At 42.9% G+C, this 16,997-nt stretch overlaps 1 protein-coding gene across 6 annotated transcripts in view; it reads right to left on the bottom strand.

The window, feature by feature from the left end:
* Positions 1–16,997, bottom strand: part of NRXN3 (neurexin 3) — a 1,124,854-nt gene that overhangs the window by 1,042,828 nt on the left and 65,029 nt on the right. For all 6 annotated transcript variants that reach the window (XM_032593428.1, XM_030319691.1, XM_030319688.1 and 3 more), the window contains one exon: positions 13,570–13,953. In XM_032593428.1, coding sequence (XP_032449319.1) covers positions 13,570–13,953 — 384 coding nt within the window. The remainder of the gene's footprint in view (positions 1–13,569; positions 13,954–16,997) is intronic.

Here is a 16,997-nt window from a genome sequence, read left to right as displayed (position 1 = left end):
CAAAGCCAGAGCACCTCCTCACATTGCCTGAGGATAGAGAGTCCCAGTCCAGGATTCAAAATACTGAGTTACAAGCCCCACTATGGCTACCTATGGGACTCTAGACAACTTATATAACCGAACTGAACCTCAGTTCTTCCTCTGTGAATTACCAGCACTAGAACAGGTGACTTTTAAGGCTGTGACCAGCTCTAGCATTCAATGAATCTGTATCAGCTGATACGTGGCAAAAACATGGTTTCCTTGTCGAGTGATCTCTGAGAAGTTCCTACGTCCAAAAATAAATTCAGCCTTGCTATGAAATATGTGATGTAACCCACTCAGTCTAGAACTATTTTGAGAAATACAACTAGGCAGTAAATGTGATGCTGCCAACGGTGGGCCTGAGGCATTTTTTTCAGGATCAGAAACTATCAAAAGTATATACCCCTCATTAATATACCAGTGAGTCCCCCGCCACACAAACCCATAGTCCATAAGATGTTACAATGTCTGAGAACTGTTTAGGCTACTGTTTTAATAACACGTGCCTGCTGCCTAAAGGGCTTAGCCTACTTCGCACAGCTCCCTGGTACTGGAAGCTACACTTCCATTTCCTGAGCGCACAGTCCCTCCTCATCTTCCTCAAGCCACTTCAGTAACTACTAAATTATGGAGAAACTCAAAACCCAACAGGTGACGAGTGGCTGAAGAAAGCAGTGATGTTTATCCTGCGAATGACTGACAACATTTCAGTGGAAAATGACAGTCCTCTTTAAGTAACTGAAGGTCTATTGTAGAAGAGGGTTTAGGTTTGATCAGTTCTATATATCCCAGGTGTCCATGGCATAGTGAGTACTGAGTAAATGTCAAATGAGTGGATAAATCCTGTAGAGTTCCCAAATCCTGAACCAAGATCAAAAGAAAGATATTAGAAGAACTGAGACCTCTGTGCATGGCAAAAAGGAGACTTTTCAAATATTTAGTGCTATCCAAACATGAAATGGGAGAGAAACTCCCTTATCACTTGGAGCCATAGAGTATTATTGATAACAAAAGAGTGGGTTCAGGGGTGGAGGGCCCAGAAGAACTGGATAACCTCGGGCAGGTTACTTAACCTATCCTTGACCCTATCATTCCTCAGATGTAAACTGAGCATAAAAATAGCACCTATCTTATACAGTTATTACAACTATTAAATAAGCTACCCATTGCTAAGCATTTAGCACAGCATATGGAAACAGAGCAAATGTTCCCATAGAGTCCACAGAACACTTTAGGGATTTTATCAAGGATGTTTATGCAACAGATATTGGGTTAGACTCAAAAACCTCAGAGGTCCCTTCCAACTCTAAATATGACCCTATAAATTCTGACAAAAGTCACCCCCCACCATCCCCTATAAAGGTGTTTTTATCACCTGAACAGCACTTTTATTCATCAACCCTTTTTCTTTCCACTTCTGTGCTCAACATAGACTTGACTCTGTAGACTTCCACAGGAGGCCCCACATTGCAGCAGCTAGAGAAGTTGGGTTGTTTGTGAAAGAAGTTTCCTTACAGACTGAAAAATAGGGCATGGGGACCAGAGACACCCAGCTGGAGATGAGCAACTGCCTGTCACCACGCATGGTGACATTAAGAGCCAGGCACTATCTTCAGACCCAGAAAGGAAGACTTCAAGGGTGGGAAAAATTCAACTAAGCAAACATCAGAGCAGTTACCTTCCATTTACAATGTCACTGATGGAGATACAGAATGTGCTGCCTTTGGCTGGTGTTAGTATGTGGCTGTGGGCAATTGTAGGAAAACAATATTCAAATACCAGTGGGCCACAGCAGGGAACTCCAGACAAGAGTCCTGCAGAGAAGATTGAAATCTGAAAGGCACCGGGCTTTCTTTCCCTGGGGAAACAAAGAAGGCGAGCATGCTAATCCCACGGATTTCATAAGGTTTCTGATTTACTGGCCTCTCAGAAGGCTCTTCTGGGGTTTGTCATTTTGATGAGAATGGCTTGCTGTAAAGGTTAAACATGCTAAGAAGCATGAAATGATCTTCTCTAAGAAAGATTGGATCTCTTTGCCAGGGAAATGGCAGTCTAATAGTCCTCAGAAGGGGGCCTTCCAAGAGCTGTTCGTACCCAGGGATTCCAGCCCTAAGTCCCAGATGCACTCGTCACTACAACATCCTCTCTGTTGAGCTGCCTTTATTTGTTGCTCATGGGGCAAGAGGAGATAGGTGCTGAAAGAAAGAAAGGAGCAGGGGCGCTGGGCAGCTCAGTTGGTTAAGCGTCTGACTCTTGAATTTGGCTCAGGTCATGATCTTGTGGTCATGGGACAGAGCCCACCACACTAATAGTGCAAAGTCTTCTTGGGATTCTCTCTTTCTCTCTCTCTGCCCCTTCTTGCTTGCTCACTCACTCTCTTTCCCAAAATAAAATAACATTTAGAAAGAAAGAAAGAGAGGGAGGGAGGGAGGGATGGAGGGAGGAGAAACGTATACATGTCTTTATCTTCATATTTCTTCTCTGTAAATCAACTGCCAACATTTCAAATAAAATTTACCAATAAGACTAAATTACTGGAAATGGACTAAATGCTTTTCCTATAATGTCATAATTCTACTGCTTAGTAGGCCACAGGGACATAAACATATATCTTCACAAAATACGCACAGATACTGCCAGTGCCTATTTCTTTAAAAAAATTCAACCAAAAGGGAACTGAAATGAGGGGTTAAGAACATTACATTCCATCCTTTGGGCAATTCATTTCCTACCTGGAGGCCTCAGTTTCCTCACCTAAAACTGGGGGGGGGGGGGGGCGGGGGGGATTGTTATGCCAGATAACATCTGAGCCTCTGGCAAGATAAATAGATCTATGACTCTTTAATACTCTCTCTGGTTTTCTTTGGGTCAATCCAGTTTCAGGTTTTGAGTTCGTGCCTTTTATTCATGATTGCTACAGGTGTGTTGTCTCTTCACATTAATAACCCCAAATTGGGTTATAACAGAACCCATGAAAATATAGACACATCTGGGAGGGAAACTGGAGGGAAACTATATACATGTGACCTATGCACAGACACATCCACAATCCTCGGTATTAAATATCATTGCTGTAAAGTCCTAATGAGAGACTAGAATAAAGAAAAATTAAAAATCTGATTTCCCTATCTCTAAGGAAAGAATCTTTTGGCTTAATATCAAACATGCCCACTTTTATAAGAGTAAAAGAAACTACAATTCATTTTTTTTCATCAAATCTATGCCAGAGTATGAGATAATCACAGTTGTCAACAGCAGATCATTTTAACCTAGTTCTTCAAAATCTAGGATTATACTGGAGTCAGGTCTTGATTCCAAGTACAAACCATTTAAAGAAGGGAGAAGAGCAGGCTTTGGTATGTTTTCCTTCTGGCACAACCCTCCTTCCGACTTTTAACTTCTAGCCTGTATTGTTATGCTTAAACACAAAAATCCCATCTAGATTATTTCTACAACAGAAGGAAAAAACAGGGTAAGAACACCAGCCATATAATTTTTTTTTCCATTCTTAAATTGCTGAACCCCAAATTCAGAAAGGGGTATGTTGGCTTATCTATGTAAGTACATCATACACTTTGGCTTTATAACAGAGGTTCCCAACAAGCCAACTAAGCAGCCACTGTGGATATTCTCAGTGGTAAATCTAAAAACTGAGGCACAGAGAGTTAGGCACATATATTCAGAGTGGGACCAGCGTATGTAGGGGACTACTAGCTACCTCCTCCCCTCTCCTCCCAAGCATCTCTAGCTGATTTGAGATGGCTGAGTAGAACAGGAAAGAAAGAACAACTTTTGTGGCCAAACTCTTGTTCTAATCAAGTCTTGAACACTCTTTAGCTACTGTACAATTAAGTCCTATTGATACTTCCCCTTAAATGTCTATTGGATGTGCCCCCCAAACGCAACCTCCATTCCCTCTACCTCACTTAGGGCTCTTATTTCTCATTCCCGAATTAATGCAAATGCAAACAGAACTAATGCACACTAGTCTGTTGGCTCCTGTCTCCCACATCCCATCCTGTTCTCACATTGCTAAAAATAGCATGCCTCCTGTAAGAGAAGGTCCAAACCTGTCGGGAGAGTGAACAAAGTGCTTCACAACTGGCCATGCCACCCCTCCAGCCACACCTTGTAAAATATCCCCTCAAATTCCTCTCCTACTTCCCAAGCTTTAGATTCCATACACCAGGAAAACTTCCTATTTACCAAAGTCACCTTCACATATCTGCTTCCTCTGCCTGGAATACTTTCACCTGCCTGGTCTACCTGGGAGAGACCCACTACTTTACCAAGCCTCAGCTCTAGTGTCACCTAATTTTTGATGCTGCCCATGATACTTCCCCCTGGAATTTATGTCCCACCTTCCTCAGATATCAGAATTTATTAGAATGTTTATGAGGAGAGACATGATCAATGCTTTTGTATCCTGAGGGCTCAACACGGCTTCTGGCACATAGTGCTAAATAGGTGCTTTGGAATGTATGAATCGAGCCCTTAATTTCTTCAACCAGAAAATGAGGATAATAATATGCAGCCTGCAGAGTGGATGTGAGGGTTAAATGGCCCAGTGTATATTAAGAACTTAACACAGAGCAGGCGCATAATTTCTCTCAATAAACAGTAGATCTCCTAACTTTCCTTTCCTCTTAATCTGACTGGAGCAAGGAAGAATTCATCTATCTATGAAAAGACACACAAAGCCAGAGATGTTGGAAAAAGCTATGATAATCCCTCTGTGTGCATTTTAAAGCACTTGTTTCTCCTAATTCAGCAGCATCTCAATTTATTGCACCCATCAGGCAGATGTCTGCTAGCAGTTAAGAAGCTTTTAGCAAAGGCAGTGATAAAGGTATACAGCAGCAATATAAATGGCCACCATGTCCGTGCATTGGACAGAACCACAGCCCACAGCAGGTATGAAACGGTTCTAAGCAGCTGTCATGTGCTGCCCCAAAGTTCTGACCCTCATACTTTCAGGCTGAACACAGGCTTAGCTATAAATTTTCCAAGGATGTACAAAATCCCCAACCAGTTCTGAGACCTTTGAGCTTCAAGACTCCAGAATAGCCAGAAGTCCCTTCCCTTACTCTCTTTCAAGTTACAGGGGCAGCTTTGATCAGGAGAATCTCAGACCCTAACCTGGTAGAATAACACTTAGGAAGGGTTCATGGACTATGGTACAATTTCTTGGGATCATACAATCTTGAGCCTGTGGGAAGGAAAACTTAGAAAACAGGAAGAGGAAAACAAAGAGGCTAAGTCTGAGCACTGCTACAGTGGTCACCAGAGATACAACTGTATAATCTAAGCACCAACAGATAAGAAAAAGTGAGGACATGTCAGTTGATGTTAATGAATTGTATACTTCTTTTATTTTCTTAATATGAAATTTATTGTCCAATTGGTTTCCATACAACACCCAGTGCTCATCCCAAAAGGTGCCCTCCTCAATGCCTATCACCCACTTTCCCCTCCCTCCCACCCCCCATCAACCTTTAGTTTATACTCAGTTTTTAAGAATCTCTTATAGTTTGCCTCCCTCCCTCTCCAGCTTTTTCCCCTTCCCCTCCCCCATGGTCTTCTGTTAAGTTTCTCAGGATCCACATAAGGGTGAAAACATACGGTATCTGTCTTTCTCTGCATGACTTATTTCACTTAGCATAACATTCTCCAGTTCCATCCACGTTGCTACCAAAGGCCATATTTCATTCTTTCTCATTGCCAAGTAGTATTCCATTGTGTATATAAACCACATCTTCTTTATCCATTCGTCAGTTGATGGGCATTTAGGCTCTTTCCATAATTTGGCTACTGTTGAAAGTCCTGCTATAAACATTGGGGTACAAGCGCCCCTATGCATCAGCACTCCTGTATCCCTTGGGTAAATTCCTAGCAGTGCTATTGCTGGGTCAGAGGGTAGATCTACTTTTAATTTTTTGAGGAACCTCCACACTGTTTTCCAGAGTAGCTGCACCAGTTTGCAATCCCACCAACAGTGCAAGAGGGTTCCCGTTTCCCCACATCCTCTCCAGCATCTATAGTCTCCTGATTTGTTCATTTTGGCCACTCTGACTGGCGTGAAGTGATATCTCAGTGTGGTTTTGATTTGTATTTCCCTGATGAGGAGTGACGTTGAGCATCTTTTCATGTGCCTGTTGCCCATCTGGATGTCTTCTTTAGAGAAGTGTCTATTCATGTCTTCTGCCCATTTCTTCACTGGATTATTTCTTTTGAGAGAGAAAGTGTATGCACACGTGTACACAAGCAGAGGAGGGGCAGAGAGAGAGAGAGAGAGAGAGAGAGAGAGAGAGAGAATCCCAAGATGGCTCTGTGCTGTCAGCACAGAGCCCAACGTGTAGCTCGAACTCATGAACCACAAGATCCTGACCTGAGATCAAGAGTCAGACACTTAACCAACTGAGCCACCCAGGCACCTCATGAATTGCATATTTCTTGAGAAGCCACTTTCTCTTATAAATATCATTACCCATCAAAAGGGGTAAAAACTAGACCAAAAAGGTGACAGCCTTTAAATGTTCTTAAGAAATCCAAGGTTCTATTCATGAATCCATCAATTAAAACCTATGTATCACGGGCCTGAAGTATTCCCGGTACACTAAGGTATTACTTTTCATAGATTAAAGAATCCAAGAACTTCACTGCAGTGCTGATGTAACTAAACCCAGCCTCCTAACTTAGACAGTTATGCAGCCTGTAACAAAACAAGGACTTGCATTCCTATTCTGCCCTTCACTCACCTTTACCCCTCTACTCAGGATAAGGAAAGGTACTGCCAAGTCGATGACATTTGAGAATCACAGAGTTTTAGAATTGGAAGGGCCCTGAGAGAGCATGAAACACAACTGTCTCATTTTATTTTTGCAGAACGGAGAGGCCAGAGTATCCAAGTAAGAACCTCAAGGTCACACATCTAAATAAAGGGCCTGGGTATCCCTGGGGATTGGGAGCAGATCCTCGATGGCACTGGAACCTATAAAAGCAACCAACATTATTATGTTTGACCTTAGAAGTCAGGGCTTCTGTTATTCCTACACCAGTGTTAGTCTGAGTAGACCCCAGTGGATCCAGAACCAGTTATGAAGTGATATATTGTGCTAAACATATTTTGATTTCTAATTGCCATCTTTTCTTCCCTACGATTATTCTCTGAATTACTGCCATTGGTAGATTGCATTACAATTTGCAGACTACTTCTCCAGCCCCTCCACTAGACTATGAGTTCATGAAGAACAGAAACCATGTCTCCTTCAAAACTTCATCCTCACAACTTAGCTCACCAAGCCTGGTACAGAGAAGAGACAGATGCCTACTTGTGGAACCGCTATGTTAATGTTGAAGTTCTTTCCAAAGAAGTATCATAGCTTCATTTCCTACAATTTGGGGAACCAAGAGCCACTGAAACTAAACATACTTAATACAGGAAAATATTGAATATATAAATATTTTAATAATCTAATACTCGGAAAAAGGCAGAAAATGATTTTGAGCTTTTCATAACCATCTGACATGCTATCTAGTTGTACAAAAAAGAGATTAGTGTAGACTGACCTAAGATGATGGTGGTGGAGAGGGAGAGAGGTGAACAGATGAGGACGGGTTTAAATAAGAGGTCTACCTGAAATTGCTGTGAAAGATTTAAAAAAGTGGGAGAAAAATCAAGGAAAATGCCAAAGACAATGGTAATGCCAAAGACAATGGTGATGCCATTTACTGAGACAGAAGGTGGTGGGGGAAGAGTCTTAACACTGGGAGGAGGGACTCAAAATTTATTTTTCCATGTTATGATTAAGATACCTATCAGAAATCTAAATGGATATCTCAAGCAAGCAACCGGATACAGAAATCTGGGATTCCAGAGACTGCCAAGCTAGAGATCTGCCAAGCTAGTTGATTTGGGAGTCAACATGTAGATGACCTTTGACACCATGGCAATGGATGAGGACACCAAAGGGAGTATGCAGACTAACAGGAGGCCCAGGAATGAAGACTGAAGTCTTCCAACATTTCCTAACCACAACAGTATGTGTACAGCACAGTGCTAGAGACTGGGGGAGGTGGGCAACAAAAATATGTAATGCATCATTTTCCCTCCCTCACTGACCTTACAATCTGACCTCTCTCAGATATACAGGAAGGAAAGGTTGCTCAATGCAATAGAAAGTACAAGAGATTAAAAGTCAGGAATCATGAATTTCAACCATTCTACAGCTACTCCAAGTTAAAGTGATGTTAACCTCTCAGAGTTTCCAATTCCTCACCTACTGAAATAAAGGTTAGGAACAGAAACATCAACAGCACCTGCCAACTCTATTTCTGAGGTCAAAATTTCCATGTGGCATCCAAATGACACATTCCAGTGTCATCTAAGGGTGGGAACTCACCCTTCCCAGGCAGAACACACTGCTGCTACTCCAGAGGCACACAGCAGCATTCAGAGAGCTGGCTGAAAGGGAAGTCCCTAGGCTGCAAGGGAGAGCAGCTGCTGTCTGCACTCTTTTCCTGTTGGAACAAGAGTCACTTAAGAAAACTCAAAATATCTGTATTCTTGGTTTTCAGCTGGTGTTTATATAAGATGAATGGAATCCCAGGAACCAGTGAGAAGAGCAGATTTACCCTCTCATCACATTCTCTTCGTTGTGCAAATTATTATTTTCAAAGGCACCCGATTTCCATGATTCCGGATAATATTTCTTTTTGTCAGACAGAAGCAGCTCCACATGGCTGGATATCTGTCACAGGATATGGCCTTATGAGTCAGAATATGCTGAGCTTAGCCAAGAAAGAGCACTAGCAAAATGGTGCAGTAATATCTTATTTACTTACATACACACACACACACACACACACACACACACACACACACACCCCTGTGATCCTTCATATCTATTCTAGGGGACCACCCACCTAAACAGAGCTGATTGAAATAAGGAAAGATAGATAAACCAAACTGGGCCAGTTTCCCTTTCTGGAAAATGTAAATGCTGGATAGAAAAATCCAGTATCTGGAGGCCAGGAGACATGAGTCACTTGAATCACAGTGCCTTAGGGTCCCTAGAGCTGTTCTGCTTCCTTTTTAGAAATGTAGTTAGTGAGATCTTCATTTGACCAATACCTCTCTAGGTAATCATGCAGTAAATCCTCTTCCTTGACTGTTAGCCATAGTAGATTCTGTAGCTTGCAACCAAGAGAACCTTACCAAGAAAGTATTAGTCTCTCCATTTTACAGATAAAGAAACTGAGACTTAGAAGAATTAAGAGAGAAGTTTTTTGTATATCACCTAGCTAGTAAGTGACAGAATCAGCCCAGAAACCAGGTCTGTGTGACTCCAAAATTCATGCCATTAACCACTAGACCACCCTGACTCTAAGTGCTGTTCTGTAGGTTACTTTTCTTGTCATGGGAATGGACTCATGCTGAATCCTACTTTCTCGCTTGCTAAATAAATGATGGCATACTTTCAGAAAAAGTCATTCAGGGAGGAAGACAGAATCTGCAGTGGCGTCATAAATTGAAGCTTGATGGTCCACAAAAAAAATCAAATCCATAATCTTGGCTATGTACGCTTGGCTCCCACAGACTGAACTAAACAGTCTGGCCACACTGACAAGGAGAAGATGGCTTGATTGTCTCACATCAGCTGATCATATCTTCCTAAGATAGACAAGCTGGAACGTTTCCTCTGTACAACAGGGCTTCACAGGAGGGCAGGTGGTCCTACAGTACATTAGAGCATCTCAACCAAACTGACTGGCAAGAAGCAACCAAAACAGGGCTTTGCTTTCTAGGTCAGAGAGACAGGCGTCTCCCACATCACTATGAAAAACAAACCCAAATAGATACAGCTGAACAACTGGGAAGGGAAGATACATCTACATCTTCGCAGAATAGTATCAGATCATCCTGACAAAATCTAAATACGACATCAAGCCAGTTGTTAAATGTCAAGATTTAGAGTTGCTATCTTCACAGGCAGTAGAAGCATTCTTATGAGGGTACAAGCAAGTCATCCATTTTTACTATAAGAGAAAGATACTCCTCAAAATTAACCTTAATCTCATATATTTATAGATTTCCTAGGTTCCCTGCCTTATTCCCTTATCTTTGGAGGACAGCTTTGATCTGGGAGTTGCCCTATAGACTGATCTGTTTGCTCACTTTGCTTGAGTTCTTGGGCTATTTGGATCTAGTGTCTGACCCAGGCCATCCCCAACTCTGTTCTTTTTCTACCAATTCTAGTATTCCACCTATGCTTTCTTCATTCTATATTAACAAATGCCTCTCTAACCCTACCGTTCCTATTGTGGGACCAGTGATACCAAAGGACTGACCCCACAGCAAAATCCAAGTACAGGACACTCCAATTTGGGCCAGATAGGACACACTGCCTTAGAAATTGTCTCAGTCTCATCACATTTCCTACAAATGACCGATTCTAATCTTCCGGTTAATGTTCAAAGAAAAATATTAGAGAGAAAATAGTAAACTGAGTGATGGGGTCATGGTGGGTGAGGCAGCATTCCTGGATCCAAAGGGGATCATGCTCCTTACATAAAAAATGTTGACAAGTTTTTGGTGTTTTTTTTTTTTTTTTTCCTTCACCACTCTTCAGAAATGCCTACAGGGTCATAGGCAGAGAAAGACCATAGTTTTGCTAGAAATAGGAGACAAAAAGATCCAAGAAATCTTGAATCCTCTTTTCCTAATCATCACTCCCCTACATAGACATGGCCTCTCCCATCCGTTTGCCCTACTGTTCCCCTATAGACATATGGCATAACATCTACCACGTTAGGACATTTACTGCATTCCCCTTTGTTTCCCTGGAAGGACTATACACCCCTTCATCAACATCAGGGGCTATGTCAATGTCTTTGCATTTCCATCATCTAATACAGTGCCTGGAATATGCTAGGGTTTCAATAAATGTCTACATCATGTATAAAAATGAATAAAAGATACTCAAAGTATCTCCACTGAGAAATCAGTTTCAATAAAGAAAAACAATGTCATTGGAAAACTCTATTTTCTCTGCTAGCAAGTAGAGTCCTACCATTGTTACACTCCACTGATTCACTCTGAACACGGTGTCAGAAACAATACAGGGCCAAAAAACAATTAGCAGGGGAACAAAACAATCGGTTGAACCGTCTGGGATTTGAGCGATGTATAGATCAAATGTCTTAAATTTGCTATGCTCCTTCTCATTTGGCTAGAATGGATGACTCGGCTGCACTGTACCGGGAATAATTGTCCCTCATATATCCCCAATCAGCTGCCTCTTAATGACTAGTCCAAAGTGACAACATAAAAGGTGCAGTGACTTTCACCGTACTTGGCAAAACTTGGACCAACTCCCATTTATATACCCTTGGAATAGGTGAGCTCAGAGACACCTTGCACCGCTGGCTACAGGAAATCCTCCTGTCTTCAGCAGTCACAAGGTCCTTGAATTGGGAAGAGACCTGAGGGGAGAAGTGGATGTCTGAAGCGATCTTTGGTTCTTATACTACTTTCCATGGTGGTGGAAGATCTGTAACAATGTGGCTTGCACCAAAACTGTCTTACTCATCTCAGATGTCAAATGACCTTTCTATTGACCTAAACCAATACCAGGGTAGTCCAGCTTCCAAACAGATTTGGCAAAAAGTCTAGGAATTTGACAGACTGACCCGCCCCATACAGCTGCTTCCTCATCTTAGCTCAAATTCTGCTTGTTGTAGCTTTGAAAATTCAGTGACTGAATTTACATCCCCTAAGCTCCAAATAAGCTCTCTCTTCCTCCTTCACCCCAGTGCTCTGTGTCCTATTTTTGATCCAGCTGTAAAAAATATCTGCAGTTCCTTTGAAATACCCCTCATCTAATAATATAATTAACCTCACAAAAACCACGCCTTGAAAACATCTTTGCCTCATCATCCAGCCCCTGTTCCTGGATTGTTCCAGGATTCATCCTCATCATCAGACTTGTGATACTGGGTAATTCTGGCCACCAGTAGTCTTGAGGGATGAGACCCTGCATGTCCCTCCTCAAGAAAGTCTTCTCTTCTCTGAATCTCCATATCCTCCCAGTCTGGTCCACAAATAGAATCCATGATGCTGGCCTGTATTATTTTATTACTCTTCTTGTATAGATGTCTCAACTCCTCAGATAAATAAATGATAAACTTCTTGAGAGCAGGAACTATGTCTGTTACAGATGCAGTATCCTTAAAGCCCTTGGATGCTTAAAGCTATGCCCTCAGCAAACACTTGATAACTACAGAAACTATCCTTTCATATAAAATAGAGTTTGACAACCTATGGACAGCCAGCTTGAGTCCATAAGCTTGGCATATAAAAGAATAAAACAAGCTGGAATTGGACACTGCTTAAAGACCAGAATCTCCGTGTCTTGATTCTGTTTCTTTTTACCTTCATCTCTACCCTTCACCCAAGCTGCAAAGTCAGTGTAGATGTAAGATGCTAAAGTGGTGAATGCAAAGGATTGCTCCCAGCACCCTGGCCTGTTTGCTTCCTTCCTCTTCACCTTCACCTACCTCTTATGCCCTTCCTCCCACGTCATGCCACACTCTAGTCCTTTCTGGACTTCGTTCAGTTCCTCAACTGTGCCATGGTTTCTTATCTCTGTCCCTTGGCACATTCTGTCTTTCTTGTCTAAGACACATGCCTTCCTCCAACCTCTTTGCAAAGCTAACTCCTAGTCATATTTCAAGTCTCAGATTGCATATTTCTTCCTGGCATCAGCTTTCTATGAATCCCTACAGGATGGTGGCTCCCCCTGCAGAGGCCTCCCAAACTTCTATTTTCCCTTTAGTGATGTTTAGAACAATAATGATGATGGTTACAATCACCAATACTTACTAAGTCACTGTCTGGGAAACTACTCGCTCACTTAATCATCACCATATATTGTGAGGTAGGTGCCTGATTATCCCTATTTTACAGATGAGGAAATCAAGTCTGAAGGATACCAGTTATCTTGATAAAGTTCACAACACCCCATAAGGGTCAGATTTCTCACCCAGTCTGGCTCCAGAGTTCATGTTCTTAACCAATACATCCTGCTGCCTCTTACATGTTTGTAATTATTTCTTTAATGACTAAATACTCCCGGAGGCAGCAACTCCATGAGAAAAGGCCTGGATCTACCTTCTTCTACAGTGTATTTTTAAAGCCTAGTCCAAGAACTAGCATGTAGAAAGCTCCAAAAAGCTAGATTGCTAGTGTATCCAGAAACCGAAAAGAGAAGTATGTGCCCACTCTACATAGAAGATGTCTCATATTTAATTGAAAAAGGACCATGATCTTGGTAATACTTATTCTGAAGTTTCCCTTTCTGGGATCCAATCCTAGTCAAACAAATTCAATCATCCAGAATCAGAAAGGGTATAATCTGGGAAGCAGCGAACAAAAGGAAATGCTTCTCTAAAACAAAGAAAGCATGGGTAGTTCCATCGAGGGACACAACTGCCATCCACCATCCCTACCCGGACCCTGCAGGCCACCCACGAGGGCCAACTCACCCCTTTCACAGGTCCTTCCCCAGTAGCCTGTGCCGGTGCAGTCGCAGATGAAGCGGTTCCAGCCGTCCTTGCACACAGCATTGTTCTTGCAGGGGTAGCTGTCACACTGCTTAGCGCTCATCCGTGAACAGGAGGACTTGACGCCCGCAGCGTTCTGCATCTCCGCCAGCTGCCGGATGTTCTTGCTGCGCCCGTCGATGAACAGGTCACGGATGCAGCCCACATAGCCGTAGTTGAGCATGGCAGTCCAGAGCTCGGTGGGGAGGATGAGGCCAGCACGGTTCTCTGGCAGCCCGCCCAGGTACATGTCCCCCTCCAGGTCCAGGATCTCACTCTCCCCGCTGGCAGTGAATGGCGTGCGCCTGCTGTTCACTGATATGGTACCTGGGATGGGAGGACAGAAACAGAGTGAGCTGACAGCCCTCTTGGCAACTCAGGTCAGGCTGCCAGTCAATGAGCCAAATGACAGAAGACCAGTAGGTGAGTTCAGAGACCAGTGTTGCCTGGTCAGGTGGGAACAATATAAGCAAGGGAGTCAAATGCTTCAAGACAGTAGAAAGGATAACGTAGGCCATTTGGTTCCAGTCTTCGCCACTAAGACAATCTCACTGACAGGAGGATTCAGGACCATCTCAGTCAACTAACACCTAACGTGGTATCTTTTCTCTACAGAGTCTTGGCTGAAAGGTCACATACCATACAGGTTGAGAGCAGCACGGCGGATGCCTCAGTTTAAACCCCAGCTCTACCATGGACTAGCTGTGTAACCCTGAAGAAGTGATTTCACCTCCGGAGGCCTTAACATCCTCATCTGTAAAATGGGAAAATAATTGTCCCCACCTCACAGACTGGTGTGACAATTGAATGAGTTGATATATATATAAAGTGCCCCTGTGTGTCTGGGACCGAGTAAGGACTCTGGAAGTACTTGAGTCTTTATCACTCGCTTGCCATCTGCAAAGGATGGAACCCTCCACGCACTGATACCCTCCACACCAGCATTAGCTACCAGCCCTGCCAGTGAATATCTGGAGCATTGCCTTTGAGAACTTTTACCTGGGACATGTTTGTTTATTCATTTAACAAATATGTATTGCCCACCTGTGTGTTTCTGGCATTCTTGTAGGCACAAAGATGAACTTGACAGGTATGTCTCTGTCCTTCTAGTGCATATAGTCCAGAGCAGAGGACAGAAGGTAAATATATCACTCAACAAACAAGAGAAATTAGGTAATGGTAGGTACTAGGAGGAGAGCAAAGTGGGCACTGGGGTAGCAGCCTATGGGGTCTAATTTAAAACGTATTGTGAGCGGGGTGCCTGGGTGGCTCAGTCGGGTGAACGTCCGACTTTGGCTCAGGTCATGATCTCGCAGTCTGTGAGTTCGAGCCCCGCATTGGGCTCTGTGCTGACAGCTCAAAGCCTGGAGCCTGTTTCGGATTCTGTGTCTCCCTCTCTCTGACCCTCCCCCGCTCATGCTCTGCCTCTGTCAAAAATAAACAAACATTAAAAAACTTTTTTAGATTAAAAAAAAATAAAACGTATTGTCAGCGAAGGCCTCTCTGGCAGGTGATAGGTATGCTGAAACTACAATATTGAAATGGACCCAACCTTACCAAGTCTAGGGGAAGAATATGCCAGGCAGGGGAAATGGTACCTGCAAAGGCCATGGGGTAAGCCAGAGTACGGCTAGGGTTGAAGGGCACAAGGGGTGAGCGGGAGATGAAATCAGAGAGGCAGACCAAACACAGTAGCAGGAGGGTCGGGGATCCATCAACGTGACTGTAGAATGTACATACATACAGCCTGGCCTGGGAACTTGGACCTGGCATTCTGCTCCCCCAGCCAGTCCCTGAGCCACTTTACAGCCCAGTTTCCTAAACTATACAATCAAGGTGATATCTAAACATGCCAGAAATTGTAAAAACTTTAGTATTCTTAAAGTGCTTTATTGGTACCAGGATAAGTAGGCCGGCCATCCATCAGCTAGCCTTCACTTCTGTCTGAGTCTCAATCCCCTGGGCTACCAAGGGGAGAGTCTGAAGGGCCGAAAAGATCAAATAAGATCAAGAATGAGAAGGACACTCCAGGCTACAAAGCCAGCATAATAGGCCTCTGGGTGGGTTACACCAACAGCAACTTCCTCTACTCCATCCTAGAAGTTTTCTCCTGGAAAAATCGGATTTGTGTTTCTGGGTTTTGTTTGTTTGTTTTTAATCTTTTAGAAACCTATGGAACAATAATTACGTCCTGGCCACCATTTTAAGTACTGCATGTGCTTTTCTGGACTTGATCCTCACAACAGTCCAGCAAGGTAGGAGTTAATATGTACGCTCTTTCACAAATGAGGAAGTTGAGGTTTGCATCTCCTATTCTCTTGAGCTACTTGCTTTCTCTACCCTCCACAAGCCCACAGAGCTGCTTGATCCTGAACCTGGAGGAACAGTTATTGATAAACAAGGACAGCATCAGACCCAATTTAAATGCTGGAGCCATAAATACATCCTGAGGAAAATCCGTCCTCTGAGTGGGTGACCACAACTGTTTTGAATGCACATAATTCAGTTCCAAGAATCAGTCTCCTAACTGAGGAGTGATCATAATACTTTTCCCATGTCATTCTTCGGGATGAACAGGGAAGGAGGCACCACACTCGCAAATACAGATGTTTTCATAACTATTCATTTTGGAACAGGTTCATAACTAAAAACATACCAGAAAACACTCTCATGAAAAAATGAAGTTTAATAGATCATATTAAAATTTTATGTTATGCTGCTTTCATGGGACAATTATTTGTTTACTCAGTAAACTATTATAGGCTTTGATCAAATTTATCAGTATTGGCCAATTCTATGGCTCCCAGAAAAGAAATTCAAGGCTTCTGAAATCCAGATATATTTGTCAGATAGGTCCACTGATGGATCTAACAAAATAACTACATCACTGGAAAAGCAATTAGTGCTGGGAATAAACAGAAGTAAACATATGGCAAGCTTAGGTGTTCTCACCTGCCTGTGACACAGATAAGTAACCTTTAAGCTACGTCAGGTCTAGATTAACCAATCATGACACCCATCAACCATAGAACTCCAGAGACCCAGAACACATAGTCCTGAAACCAAGAGAAGTGCTTCCCTTATAATTTTAATTTTTTTTAAGTTTATTTATTTATTTCTTTTGAGAGACAGACAGACAGACAGACAGCATGAGTGGGGGCAGGAGCAGAAAGAGAGGGAGACAGAGAATGCCAAGCAGGCTCCGCACTGTCGGCATGGAGCCCAACACAGGGCTCGGACTCACAAAACCATGAGATCACGACACCAGCCAAAACCAAGTCGGATGCTCAACCGACTGAGCCACCCAGGCACCCCTCCCTTATAATTTTAGGATAGTTTTTTTGCTCTGCCCCTGCTGATGTTTTATGGAT

This window comes from Lynx canadensis, chromosome B3, assembly GCF_007474595.2.
Source record: "Lynx canadensis isolate LIC74 chromosome B3, mLynCan4.pri.v2, whole genome shotgun sequence".
Taxonomy (NCBI): Eukaryota; Metazoa; Chordata; class Mammalia; order Carnivora; family Felidae; genus Lynx; species Lynx canadensis.
Note: the sequence above shows the minus strand (reverse complement) of the source record. Positions and strands in the feature narration are given on the sequence as shown.